The sequence below is a fragment of the Solanum dulcamara genome, chromosome 8 (assembly GCF_947179165.1).
Source record: "Solanum dulcamara chromosome 8, daSolDulc1.2, whole genome shotgun sequence".
Taxonomy (NCBI): domain Eukaryota; kingdom Viridiplantae; phylum Streptophyta; class Magnoliopsida; order Solanales; family Solanaceae; genus Solanum; species Solanum dulcamara.
Window position 1 is genome coordinate 75,451,432 of NC_077244.1, and position 15,085 is coordinate 75,466,516.

General features: G+C 27.0%; 1 protein-coding gene across 1 annotated transcript; it reads left to right on the forward strand.

Annotated features, from left to right (window-relative positions):
• The first annotated feature begins 11,630 nt into the window (after positions 1–11,630).
• Positions 11,631–14,031, forward strand: LOC129900475 (transcription factor RAX1-like). The gene is made up of 3 exons (XM_055975459.1): positions 11,631–11,878; positions 12,353–12,482; positions 13,320–14,031. The coding sequence occupies exons 1-3, from the start codon at positions 11,743–11,745 to the stop codon at positions 13,945–13,947; spliced, it is 894 nt and encodes a 297-aa protein (XP_055831434.1). The 5' UTR covers positions 11,631–11,742; the 3' UTR covers positions 13,948–14,031.
• The last annotated feature ends 1,054 nt before the right edge of the window (positions 14,032–15,085 follow it).

The window sequence follows — 15,085 nt, forward strand, 5'->3', positions numbered from 1 at the left end:
TAAATATATCCCTTTAAATATTTTTTATACCTCACTTTTCACATTCATATATATATTTACATTATTTTTAATACCATATATAACAACATTCACTCCTTATTTTTATGATAATTCTTCATATTTTTCTATTAAAAAATTACACTATATAATATAATTTTTATTTATAAATTTAGTTGACTAATTCTTATGTCTATTTATATTTTGATTTCTCATAAATCATTTTTTACTTTAACAAACCTAAAATGAAACTTATATTTTTACATTAAATAAGTAGAAAGATTTATTTTTAAATACATACGGACATCATGGAAATGCACACATAAAAATATTTAAGGTAAAGAAGATGAAAGTTTTATTTTAAGAATAATTATTGAATAACTAAAGCTTGCAAAGAAAATATAAGAAACTAAATAAATTGAAGGGTATTTTTGTAAACAAATAACCTATTCTTAAAATTTATGTAATGCATATTATTTTGAATATAATAAACCAAGCCTTCAATAAGAAATAATCTCAGCATAACTTATCTCATCATAACTAATCCCAATATAATTTATCCTATCATAACAAATTCCAACATAATTTATCACATCATAACTAATCAAATCATAATTTCTATTCAAACCAAACGACCCCTAATAGTCTAATACCTTCCATTTGGTGGTCGTATGACTAATACCTTTCATTTGGTGATATTAGTAATACATAGGATTTAAAATCACTGGATTAAATATATAAAAATAAAAATACCCCTCAAATCCTTTAAATCATATTTTTTAAATTTTCTTGGTTTTATGTTTTATATTTTTTTTGTACTAGTAAATTTATTTAAATAAATTAACTTATAAAAAATTATTTATTTGTGGATTCATATTACAGAATATAAAAAAAAAAATTGCCATGTCAAATTTTTAAGTTTTATTTATTTGTGATTTCATATTTACATAATATTAAAAAAAAAAATTGTCATGTCAAATTTTTTTGATAGTTAATTTAATTGAGTGAAACACACCTCAGTGGTGTATGTAATACACTCTCTCTTTTATTATAAAAAAAAACTTGCTACATGGCATTGCACATGAACAAAATATTTCACTTTGACAAAATAAAATAAAATTTTAAAATTAGTTAAAAGTTAAAGATTAAAGTATTACTACAAAAAAAATTATTATTTTTTAAAAATAATTATTTTCTTAAAAATAAAATTTAAAATATTTTTCTCACCCAACTCTACCACCTCCCCCCTATCCCATCCACCCAACCTCCACCACCCCCACCCCCGACAATCCCCTGCTTTTTTATAAAATATTTTTGAAAAATTCTGATTTCACCTACGCCCCTACTCGTTCCTAAAAAAAATGATATTAATTTATTTATTTAAAAATAAAGTTCTACCCACCCCATCTAACCCTCCACTCAATTTTTCTTAATTTGTTTTTCTTATTTTGTGTTAGATATGACATATATTTTTAGAAAAATATTTTTTTCTACTTGCATACCGAATATAACAAAAATAAAAATTCTATTTTAAAAAAGTCTTGCGAGAAGTAAAAGATACTTTAATATTTAACTTTAACTAATACTAATAATTTATTTTATTTTTATCAAGGTGAAATGTTTTGTTCATGTGGAGTGTGATGTGATAATTTTTTTAAAAATAAAAGAGAGAGTGTAGTACACACAATGATGAGAGTGTAATAAAAGAGAAAAATGTGTTTCTCAATGTAATAATTGATAGTTTAGATATGAACCTCACACTCTCAATAGTTTAAGTATAAAACTAAAAAAAAAGATAGTTCAAACGTGTTTTTGACACTTATCTCATTAAAAATTGACGTTTTGTGAGTGATCAATTTATTAAAATGATAACTATTTATCCTCAAATAATTCAAGTGAGAAAATAACAAACATGACAATAAAATTGTTCTTCTCCTAGCTAGTTAGAAGGCCACAAAAAAATAATATTGTCCGATAATTATCTACTTTGACTCAATTACATAAAGTAGAAAACCCCATAACAATTTAAGGACATAGTTGGAAAGAAATTTTTTGTAAAGTTTTAACTAAATGACAAAAAATAAATCAAACACTTAATAAAAATAATCTATATTTTATTAATTGATGCATTACTAATTCCCTTATTAGTAATCTTTTGTACCAAACGGCTTGAAAAGGCATCGTTAACCCTATTGAAGAGCTTTCACAAAAGCCAATTAATAGTCGATAGGTGAGGTCACTATCTTTAACTCTTTTTTATCTACTTGAAAGTTGGTGGGTAAATGACTTTCTTCATTGAAGTGTCTCATTCGTACCGCAATAACACAATTCATACAATTATACAAAACAACATTTGAAGTAAGAATAAAGCTAGTTAAATTGATATTTCATCTGTTTCATATTATTTGATTCCTATTAATTTTGATATTTACTATAAAAAAATGTAAAAATTGACAGATTAAGTAGAATTTCAACAAAAAAATTTAAAAGAACAAATCGACAAATGTTTGCCGATTATTTTCCGCACAAATATGCGCAAAAATTATGAACAAGTGTTTTTTACAAGTAAATCGATGGATCACTCAAATTTTTACTTTCTTTAAAAAATGAAAATCGAGGAACTCCATCGTTTTCTTTTAGAAAATACTTTGGTTCAATTTCAAATTGCTACATTCTTTTATATATATTTATGAAAAATCAACGATCAAAATTTAGGCAGTCTGTCTATTTTTTAAAAAATATCGTTGTTTTTTAAATAAGGAGACCTATGGATGTCCCTCGGTTTTAACTGAGATAGTTTGTCAGTTTTCTTAAATTGACCTGCCATTTTCTGACATATCGAATCCGTTGGTTTTGATCCTTTTTTTTGACAGTTTTTTTAGTAGTACATACCCCTTAAAAAAATTTAATTAGAGATTTTATTTTACCAAATCAACCTTAATAATGGTGTTTGAAATTCTAAATTTGATTAATATTATTTTATATAGTTATTCAATACTAAGGATCGTTTTAAAAAACCCTTTTAATTTACTAAAATGAATAAGTGATATAAAATCTATTTCTATTACAGGAGGCAAGTAAAATAAAACCTACGTAGTACAATTTTCCACCTTAGTTTGCCAACCGTTGAGAAGTTGCAAATTGCAAGTCTACATCTCGACTGTCTCAGAGTCAATGGAGACTTCTATATGTTTCCACCTTCCTATTTTAATACTATATATTTTCTTAACATATGATCATCTACCATTATTAACTACTGAATATGTTTTCAGTGTCACATAGTATTATATAACGCCCTTTCTATTATATTTATACGTATGTTTTTTTCAAGTAAAAGATTCCATGTTGCATGAAAAAAGACAGATATGTATGTTCTTATTTATTTCGTACGTGTACTTTGACAATTATCTATTTATCTTTTGAGCTGTTCTTCTATTCTATAAGCTCCAAAGAAATGGTCGCCGTTAAATTATGCTGTATATGAATGATGTCGAGAAGAACAACATACTCAGTGAAATCTCGCAAGTGAGATATGGAGAGGGTACAGTGTATGTAGATCTTAATACTACCTTATGGAGATAGAGAGACCGTTTTCGAAAGACTCTCAGCTCAAATATATCAGCTCAAGTAAGAGAAAAAAATAATAGATATAGCATAGAGGCTAAAACGAAAAACACTATATATGAATGACGTGCCTGCCAAATTTAAAGAGTAAAATTGGACATCCAATTGCAAATAAATCATTCAAAATCAACACTTATACCCAAAGGAAAACATACAAGCAAAATGCACCAAAAAAATAAATATTTATTTGCGTTATACTCTCTCTTTTATCAACATTTCTATAAGGGCCTCATTCGTTAGAATATTTTTTGATTGTTATATATAATAACATGTTATTATAAAGAACATATACTATACGAATAACATGATATGAAAATGACCATTTTGAAAGAAAACTTGATTGCTATAGTCATAAAATGTCGTTATAAAGTAAAATTGATATAAAAAGGTATGATTAAATAAATATTTGTTTAGCTTTTAATTAACTAATGATCCATGGACCTTTCAGTCATTCATTCTTTTTTACAATTCACACGCCGTTAACTCAACCTTAGAGTGCGTAGAGACGCTAATAATCAGTAATGGTCAAATTATTGATTAATTTTTGGTAATTATTTTAATAAATAATTATTGGTTTTATTTTCATAATTAATTACTCCCTTTATTCCATATTAACTGAATTTTTGAGAGATTTTTTATTGTTCAAAATAATTGAATTGTTCAAAGTTCAAGATGGATGTTTGAAACTTTTTTCATATTTTCCTTTCATTTATTGAAGTTTTATATTTTCTAGAAGATAAATCACACTACTTGCAAAGTTATATTTATGATTTTACAAAGGTCAATAGTAAAAAATATGGTTCAAATTATGTCCTTAAATATTTTTTTTAATATGTGTATATTGCTTGTGAAATTCAGTTAATATAAAATAGATGGAGTATTGTTTATGTTTTCAATCTTTCAACATTGGACACATGTCCTAGGTGGGTGTGGTTAATTTATGGAACTATCTCAACTAATAAGTCTTGATATTGGTGCATGGAAATTAAAATTACATATTGCATGCATGTTGGTTTTGTCAATGAATAAGACACTTAAAGTGAAATAATGATTGCAACATTATAATTTATTTATAGAATATATAAATAGAATAAGAGGGTTAGTAATAGCACTTTAGTCTTTAGGACCACTACTTCTATGAAGTGTAATTATTATGCAGACAAATTAAATCAACATTTTGTTTTTGAGGATAATAATATTACTTTAGTATTTAGGACCACACTACTAATAAGACAAAGTGCAACGCAAGTATGCTACCTTTTAATGCATAATTTTCCAACTTGGCCATGTTTTCTAGTCATAATAATTAAGTTGAATTACATTGTTTATTTATTTATATCTATCAAATTAACAAGAAGCATATATCCAAATCGGTTTAATTTTTCTTTACTTCGATTTAGAAATTATTGACATGCCAACGACTAAATTGATTAGTTTATATATTTCATGGTGTACGTGTTACATTATATATCTTTCAAGAATATAATGCTTATAATAAATGCATTACAACCAATATTGGTGAGCAAAATGCATGGAAGGTTGACTCAAGAAGTTAAATACTCACCTATGCGTACGTCTCAAATTATTACCCATCCGTTTCAAAATGATTAAGTGTCGCTTTAACAAAAAGTAATTGTCTCAAAAATAATTATTGTTTGAAAAATTCAAAATAAATTAAATAACAGTAATTATTTTCAATTATTTTTTATATTAAAGAACTAGTTTCTTCGTTCATTTTTACTTATCACATTTTGATCTGACACGTATCCATTAAGAAAATAATGACTGATATGATTATTTATTATATTATCCTTATTAATTGATGTTGCGTAGTAGGTTTTGAAAAAATATTTGGGGAATAAATAATTAATGCTAAGGATAAAATATTAAAAAAATTTGTCTTTTCTTGATAAAACTGACAAGTAGAAGGGAAAATGTACTTTAGAATAGTGAATGCAGGTAAAAGTGAATAGAGGGTGTAGTTCTTCTTAACAGTGCTTAATTCTCTAGAAACATCTAATAAATGAGTGTAACTTAAGAAACTATGCCTTGTACTTTTTCTTAATAGATGTGTAATGAGCTACAATGACACTTATTTTGGAACCAAGGGATGTAATTTGTTGTGTGTTTCTCAAATTCTCTTTTACACACCCTTAAAAAAAAAAAATTAGGAGATGTTTTTGACTTATTTTGCCATAATTTATGTCCTAAGATATAATTATGGAAAACTTACATAAATATACTATATTAAGAAAATATTTACCATTTATAAAAATAATTATTTTTTCCACTGGACACTTATAATACATTTATAATACAGTGTTAATACAACTTTAATAAATATTAGCGAGAATAATTTATAAAACTCATATAATACAAGTTTTATTCATGGATAATATATTTATCACACACTTTAATACATTTATAATGCATTGTGTCAATTTCTTACCAAACAAATATAATATATTTTAAAACACTTATAATATATTTATATTGCATGCATAATTCACTTTTAATATATGACATGTATATCATAATATTGTTATGTATTGCTATAGATGGTAATAAATAAAAAATATAGCTGAAATTAGTAATTATTTATTAAAAAGTGTTCTCCCTGATAATTTTTTTTATAATTATTCTTCATTGAATGCTCGTTCTAGTCCATAATAAATGAATTGTGGGGGGTATGACACATCTCTTAAGAAAAATATTTTAGAACATAAATTAAAGGTTGTTTCCACTATTACCTTTTTGATTATTCCCAAAGTATTCTACTAGTGTTATAAATCTATTTAATTAGTGGATTGTCCATTTACTTAATACATGAACTACTTACATTCATGTGTGTATATTTCTTATGTTCTATAAACCATTTTGTAATAAAATATATCCATTAATTTGGGCAATTAACATAGTGCCTTTTGGAGTGATTTTCCAACCTATAAATATGGTTGTCATTCACTATTGTAAGTGAGACTTGGAGACATTTGAATAAGATGATTTCTACATTCTGCTCTCCATATCTTTGTCTATATTGTTCGTCCTTTACAACAACTTAAAAATGTAGAGTAGTAAAAAATCTTATTAAATGAAGGGTAAATATGGAAAAAAAATCCCAATAATTTTCTTGAACTTTGAATAATTCACTTATTTTGAAGTATAAAAAGAAATATCAACAATTCACTTAATATGAACTAGAGGTAGTATTTACTTTATAATTGAAGTGTTTGCATTCTTCAAGAAACAATTACTACTGTCTAATAAGGGTAAAATGGAAAGAAAATAATAAATTTTATTTTTAATTTTTGAAATGACAAATAATTTGAGATATCTATTTTTGAAATTATTATAATAATATGAAGGAACTTACTTGTTATTTATTGTTAATAGGAGATGATAAATACAAATTGACATGAATACCACGATAATAAAAAAAAATCAATCTAAGATAATGAGATCGTTGGGTATGCGGACTAAATTATAAGTCCTGAAATTATAATTTCTGGACTAATTTATTTCACTTGAGAGATGAGATAAGGTGTTTATATCTCAAGATTAACCTTGAGATACATTTTATCCCAGCTTTAATTCTGAGATATTCCACCTTATCTCGCATACTAAACAATCACTGAAATACATTAACTGTCACAACACTGTTTCTTGTAATATAGAAATCTCACATTTCCTCCATTTCAATTTGTTTGTCCTATTTTGACTTGACACAGAAGTTAAGAAAATAAAGTAAACTAAATCTTGTAATCTTAATTAATTAAAGATATGTCAAATGTACGAAAATATCTCTTAATCTTGTAGTATTAATTTTTAAATATATCACGTGGAAAGTTGAAATTAACAAATTATCAAAAATAAAAACAATATTCTTTCTGAAATGAACTAAAAAGAAAAATATGACAAATAAATTAAACGGATAAAATATGAGAACTACAATATAGGAAATTAAACAATCACTAATAAGATAAAAGTTCAGATAATCTACCGAATGAGCTACTAAAATTCTCGTGTGCACCAATTTCTTTCTATGACATACGCGAGTCTTTTTCATTTTACCTACTTCTCTCCTGCAATTTGCTCATGATCAGTCATGCTGTTGTCACAATTCATCTATTTGTTCTTTTTTTTTTCTGTTCTTCATATGAAATTATACTCGTTGATTTTAAATATTATTTTATGTATTTTAATTTGTTTGTCTTAATTATTTTTCTTTTAAGTTCATTTCTTTTTAAAAAATATTTTTTTGATAATTCTTTAGCTCTAACTTTTTATATTACATGCTTTAAAATTATAAGATTAAATGATATTTTTTTATATTCTACATATATTTAATTTAAGATAATTTTTTTTAATTTTCTTAAACTCCATGTCAAATCAAAATCAAACAAATAAATTAAAACATAATTATTATTTTTTTAATTTGATTGGATTTATAAATTTAGTGCAATTATTTCGATCCAAGAGAACTTTTTTCTACCAGTCTTTCTTGTAGTTGGTTTTAATTTGTTATTATAGTAAACTTCATTAATTGGCTTTTGGAAGAGTTGTAATATGTAAAATCAGATATAAATTTGTCTGTAGTGTGTGTAAAAGGGACAATTCAAGAGATCAGGTTTATTGATGAGTCAATTAATTGGAAAGAACCTGAACATTCATTTAAAACCAATAAGATAATTTACTTGATATCTCTATGAATAATAAAGGAGACAGGAAGACCGAAGACGTAGATAATCGTTTTGATAAGTCACTATACAATATGTACAATACAGTACGGGGAAAGGTTTAGCAGAAAATTTATTCGTATATAGATTTCGACATGTGCTTCTTTGTTACATACTTTCTTATTTTCTCCATTTCAATTTAATTATTTTGTTTTAATTTGATATAATTATTTTTTAAATAAATAAATAAAATTAAATTATATATCTGTAAATATGTGATGTGAAAAGTTAAAATTAAAAATTGACAAAAATAAAGAGAATTTCTTCGAAACAAACTAAAAAAGAAAAAAATGCTAAACAATTTGAAATAAAAAGGGACTTAGAGCTTGTTTGAATTGACTTATGACTTATAAGCCAAAAGCCATAAGTTAATATTTCTAACTTATGATTTTTAGATTATTTTTGTTATTTTGACTTAAAAAATAAATGCTTATAAACACTCTTTAATTTTACCCAAACACACTGTTTTAAAACTATTTTGGCTTAATAACACCTAATTCTAATGGACACTTAACATGATATATCCAAGATCAGATATAATAATAGGACACAAAATAATGAAAATTAATAGGATCGAATGACGTACATATTGAGACCTGAGTCATACCGGATTGTAGTAAAAAGAGCCAAAAAGGTAGTCACTTGGGTAAAAATCAATCCTAACCGAAAAATCAACCAAATCAATTAAATAAGACGATTTTTATTTGGTTTGATTTTAAATTTTTTTAAAAACAATAATATTAGGTTTGATTTTGATTTTGTTCAAACCCTCCAAGAAATAACAAATCTAACTGATTAATTATATACATATTTTTTATAATTATATATATACATATATATTATTTTTTATAAATAATTTTTATGCAAAAATGCAGCACACTAATGAAAAAGAGTAAGACATGATGTATCTTTTAATTGTGTGTCATGATCCTGACCCGCCATGATTGACACTCGCACTAACCCTCCGGTGGAAGAACCACTATTACAGGCAAAATTAACAATATTCGCAAGAGATAAGCAAGTTAAAGTTGCGGAAGCAAGTTTAATTAATAAAATAAGACTGAGTTCCATAAACTTAGAATAGTCTAGTCAAACAGCCCAAACATGCGAAATTTAACACCTAGAAACTGAAAATCGATGTTCCAAAATTCTAACGAAATAACAAGTCTAAGATAGGAGATGCAACCCCAAAAAATCATAAAATGACAACTCTGAAAGTCTAAGTCCTGAGAGAAGGACTAAGATAAAGAAGAGCCCATGATAGCCTCAAAGAACTGACTCACCTTTGAACTCTTGGCACTAATGATTTTCTATTCGAGCTTTTTCAGCAGCCGACTGAATATGTCATGTACTCAACAAAGACGGAGCAAGTACATTATCAATATACAAAAACAATTGTGTATTGGTAGAATCAAAAAATAAAACGTTATTTTTTGATATAGTCGAATGCATCAATTTTGGATCAATTTTAGGAAAAAAATTCATGTCGTTCCTTTATTTTGATTCTCGATTTTAACCTTTTTTTGATAGTGCATAGATAAAAAGTTCAACACAAAAATTAAATTAAATCCCAATTTTAATATCACGATAAAAAATAAATTTTAAACTTAATTCATCTTCAAAAAGGTTCTTTTCAAAATCACATGAGAAGCACATTTCTCCATCTTACATGAATATGAGACCCCCCCCCCCCCCCCCCTTCCATATACACACGCACACGCTTTGAACAGTGTGTCTCTTGTATTTGTCCCTTTAAGGAGATATTTAGTTTTTACCTGATAAGTGTATTAGGTAAGGCTGCATATATTTAGTTTTTACTTGTGTCGGGTCTTTCTCCAGATCCTGCGCATAACGGAAGTTTTAGTGCACCGGACTGTTTCTTTTTTATGTGTGTCCTATAATTTTGTTTGGTAGCTTTGGTATTTTATTAGGGGTCGTTTGGTTAGTGGTTAGAGACTTAGAGTTATGCAGGTATTAGTAATACATGTATTAGTTATATAGATATTAGTAATGTAGAATTTAGTTATACAAGTATTAGTACTGCAGAGCTTAGTTATGTAAGATTAAGTTATGCAGGATTTAATAATTTTTTTTGAGATGATTGTATTTATTAAATTTCTTCACAAATTCCACTTGTGAATTACACGAGATATGTTATTATTTGTATTAGTTAATTTTCTCAGACTAGACAAAACAATAATTTGAAAGTTACATTCCAACTACATACTCTATGACACTAGCAAAGATACTCAATTTGATGCTAAAAGTCCAGAGAATCTGAGATAATTTTAAAATTTTACATTTCTAGCCGGAGTCACCGGAAAATTCCCGAAACTCATCGAAGCCACCGGAAGATCCAACATGGTCGTTCTCTTCCTCTTCAAAACCGTAGAAGTAGAACAATCAGTATTAGAGGCTCTAATAAGGTTACTCTATGGAGGTTTCTGAAGACAAAGAATTCGTAGCAATGATGACGGAGTAGAAAGAGAAGATGAGGTCTTTGAAGGAGAGTGGGTTAGGGTAAGGGTTTCAGGTGAAGAAGATGAAGAAGAACTGAAAACTTTGCAATGAAGAGAAGCCGGTACAAGACATATTTTCTTCCGCTACTTTTTCTGATTTAATTGAGAGTGAAGGGTAAAATTGTCGATTTATATTTTTATTCCGTTATTAGTTATTCCATCTTCTATTTCGCATAAAATAATACCGCATAAAATAATACATAAATTAACTCATAACTTATACATATATTAGTTAGTGATTTTCTAATTTTTTATTCAAACGTCATATTATGTGTGTTGAATTTTATATCTTACATAAAAATACTACCAAAAATAATATAACTTATGCAATATTTTATATCTGAATAATTCAATGCTTATACAAACGACCCCTTAATGTACAAGTACAAAAGAAAGCCTGTTAGCATATGATTACTCTTCCTAGAAATAGTTACAAATAATATAGTACTACTTTGGAACATGTCAAATTAATCAAGGTACAGTCAGCTTTCTTTTATTTGAATACACAGACTTCAAGGTAAAGATTAATGCAAAAGTTTTATAAATTAATTAAGACATTTCCAATGGTATTTTATGAAAACTTCTATCAGCTAGACAGCTACTACTTGAAAAAGAAATTAGAAATAGGCCTATCCATTTGACTTGTGTACCTTTTAATTAATTAATTAAATCTCATTATTTTTTTTGTTTTAAATCCCAAGTCACTCTTTATAAGACAAATTAAATAACAGAACAAGAGACCTGCCTTGTCCATTTCTCCAGCTATAAAGAGAGCAAAAACTCCTTAGAAGTTCCAAGAAAATGCTCAATTAAAAAAAATAAAAAATTAGAAACAAAGAGAGAAAAAAAAAGAAGAATTAAGAGAAATGGGAAGAGCTCCTTGTTGTGATAAGAATAATGTGAAAAGAGGGCCATGGTCACCTGAAGAAGATGCTAAGCTTAAAGAATTCATTGATAAAAATGGAACTGGTGGAAATTGGATTGCTCTTCCTCAAAAAGCTGGTAAGAAAAATGAATTAAATTCTTTCTTTTTACGGGTTCGGTCCATCCCAATAGCTTATATTTCACACTTTGTATTTGTATTAGGAAATTTAAAAATACAATCACAATAATATACTCGGCAATCGGCATGATCTCACAAGTGGAGTTTAGGATGTTATACGATGACCTTAAGCCACTTTTGTAGGGTAGAAAAATTATTTCCAGCAGACCCTTGACTCAAACGAAAGAAGAATTGCAAGAAAATAAGACAACAAAATAACATGATACATAGCAAATGAAGCAACAAACAGTAATGAACAAGAAACTACGCGATTACTACTAATGAATAAGGAGGTATATACGTACATCCGAAAATTTAGAACTAATAAAATTCAAATCTTGACTCCAACTATGTGTTGATGACTTTGTGGAAATGTATTTCTTTAATTTATATTTGTTCTTTATATAATTTGATGAGATTATGTTTTTGATCAGGATTAAAGAGATGTGGAAAGAGCTGCAGGTTGAGATGGCTAAATTATCTAAGGCCAAATATAAAACATGGTGATTTTTCTGATGAGGAAGATAGGGTTATATGCAGTTTATATGCCAGCATCGGAAGCAGGTAACAAAGTTTTTAAGTCAAATTTATTTAACAATTCTCTTTCTTTTTTCTTTTCTTTTTTTCTGTTTTGGTCACTAATTAATTATTTACTACCTTTGGTGCCCCTTAAATTTCTTCAGATATCATGTGGTTGCATATATCTTTTTGAGACTAAAATAAATAAAATCCTATTAAAAAAAATTTGAAAGCAGAACTTCAATGGTGTAGAAAGAGGAAAATTAAAAGATACTCCTAAATATTAAGACTCGAAAAGAAAAGTAACTATTACCCCATGGACATTTATTCTGCATGCATGCCAGGTTTAGATCTTGGATCAAGATTTTAATTACACACATGCAGCTGTTAGGACACAATCCAAAAATGTTAAACTACTCTTAACTTTTTCTTTCTTCAGTTTTTTCATCTACTTATATATTTAATTTTCTGGACGGATATAGTTCGATCTCTTTATAACAATCATCTAATTTTATAACAGTAGATATTTTAATCTGAAATCGAGTTTTTATGCTATGCTATATTATATATCATCTATAACAAAACTTTGTTATAACAACCAAAAAAAATATTTAGACAAACAACATTATTATAGAGAGATTTAATTGTATATCTTATGAATTTGAGTTTAAATTTCGTATATTGAGATCTATTTTATAATTATTTTACACTATATTAGGGTGACTTAAAATAACATGTAGCTTTTAGTAACAAGTTTGATATACTTATAATCTGATAAATAGCATAACAACCATCTGTAAATGGTTAAATTAAATTAATTATGTAAGATTATTTATACCGTGAATATATATAGCTTAAAAATGTTGTGCATTAATGTGTCAGGTGGTCAATTATAGCAGCTCAATTACCTGGAAGGACGGACAATGATATCAAAAACTATTGGAACACAAAGCTTAAGAAAAAGTTCATGGGTTTTATTCAGTCATCATCTAATAACCAGGGAATTAAATCACCTAATTTATTATTTCCTCCTACAAGTACTCTTCAAACAACTTTTCAACCCCAATCCCAATCACAAGCATCAATTTCAAGTCTTTTTAGAGATTCATATCTAGAGCCCATTCCACTAATCCAACCAAATTTCATGTACAACATGATGAACTTTCAGTTAGGTACAAATTCTTCTTATAATTTTCATGATCAGAGCTTAATGAATGCCATGCAAGCAATTAGTTGTTGTTCCTCATCTGATGGAATTAGTTGCAGCCAAATTAGCTATGAAAATGAGGAAATAATGTGTCAAATTCCTTTTGAAGAAACCCAAAATTTTACTCTTGACAATTATTGTAGTACTTGGGCTGATCATGATCAAAAGTCAAATGGATACTTTGGGAACAACTTTCAAAGTAGTCAATTCCAGTATGATACTAATATTGAAGAAGTAAAAGAGCTAATTAGTAGTAGCTCTAGCAATGGCAATGGATGCAACAATGTAGGGTACTGGGGTTAATTAATTTCTGTAGCTATCTATATATGAGTATTTGTAATGGAATTGATTCATGGAAAGCTTCTATTTTGCTTCCACTGAATTAGTACTAGCTTTTATCTTTTGTGCATTTTTTTTTGGTAGTAATGATGTAATATATCATGATCATTATTAATTAGTAGTATTTTATTTATCCCAATTGATGTGTTACACATGACTTTTCGTTTTAATCCGTCCTAAATTGAAAGTTACATGACTATAATTAAAAAGAATTCTAACTGCAAAATTCTTCTCTTATATCTTTAATGTAATAATTTAATTTTTTTTTCTTTAAACGTTGTATTAAGTCAAACGATGTCAAACAAAAAATTGGGATGAATAACTTTTTGTCTCCATCCTTTCTATCTAGAAGTACTCTGAAACATATGTACATTTAATTAATGGAGAAAGTTCTCAAGAAGCCTATGATATCATGAATTGATGCAAGAGTCAGAAAGTGAAAGTTACTAATCAAGCATCCACTGTACGTTCTTCAATAAAAACAAATTAATATTGTGGCACAATAGAAAACTAAAGATATATCATGGTACAATCAGAATTAATTAAAGAGTCAATATGCCAGCAAAAAGAAGATAAACAATACCTACTGCAGGAAATCTTTAGAGGTTGCATTTTAATTTAGCTAAAGATACGAAAATGACAGGAAAAAAAATATCAGAATCTCTGTCTTATTCAAATATTAAACCTTCAAAAGTAATTTTATAATATTCGTTTGACATATAACACGTTGGTTGGTACTGGCATCAATTGCTATGCGACTTGTGTAATATAAAATTAAGCATTATGCAATATACATTGATCGATCCAGTAATTAAGATTCTTCTACATTTAATTAAAAGTATCGGATTAGTAACACTTGTAAATTTTACTCACATATTCTTCAAAGAAAGAAATATAAAACTAAACAAAAGAACCCTCGGGATTCGGGACTAATTTCATTTGATGAGCTTCTTGTCTTCCACCGCTGAAGTTAAGACTGATCTATACTTCATTTTCCTTTAATATAAGTAAAAGGATAGTGAATTGAAGAATTTATTTCTCGTATTTTTAACAATTGATCCAATAATGGATGATGGGAAGGCTTACGATTTGATTGATTGAT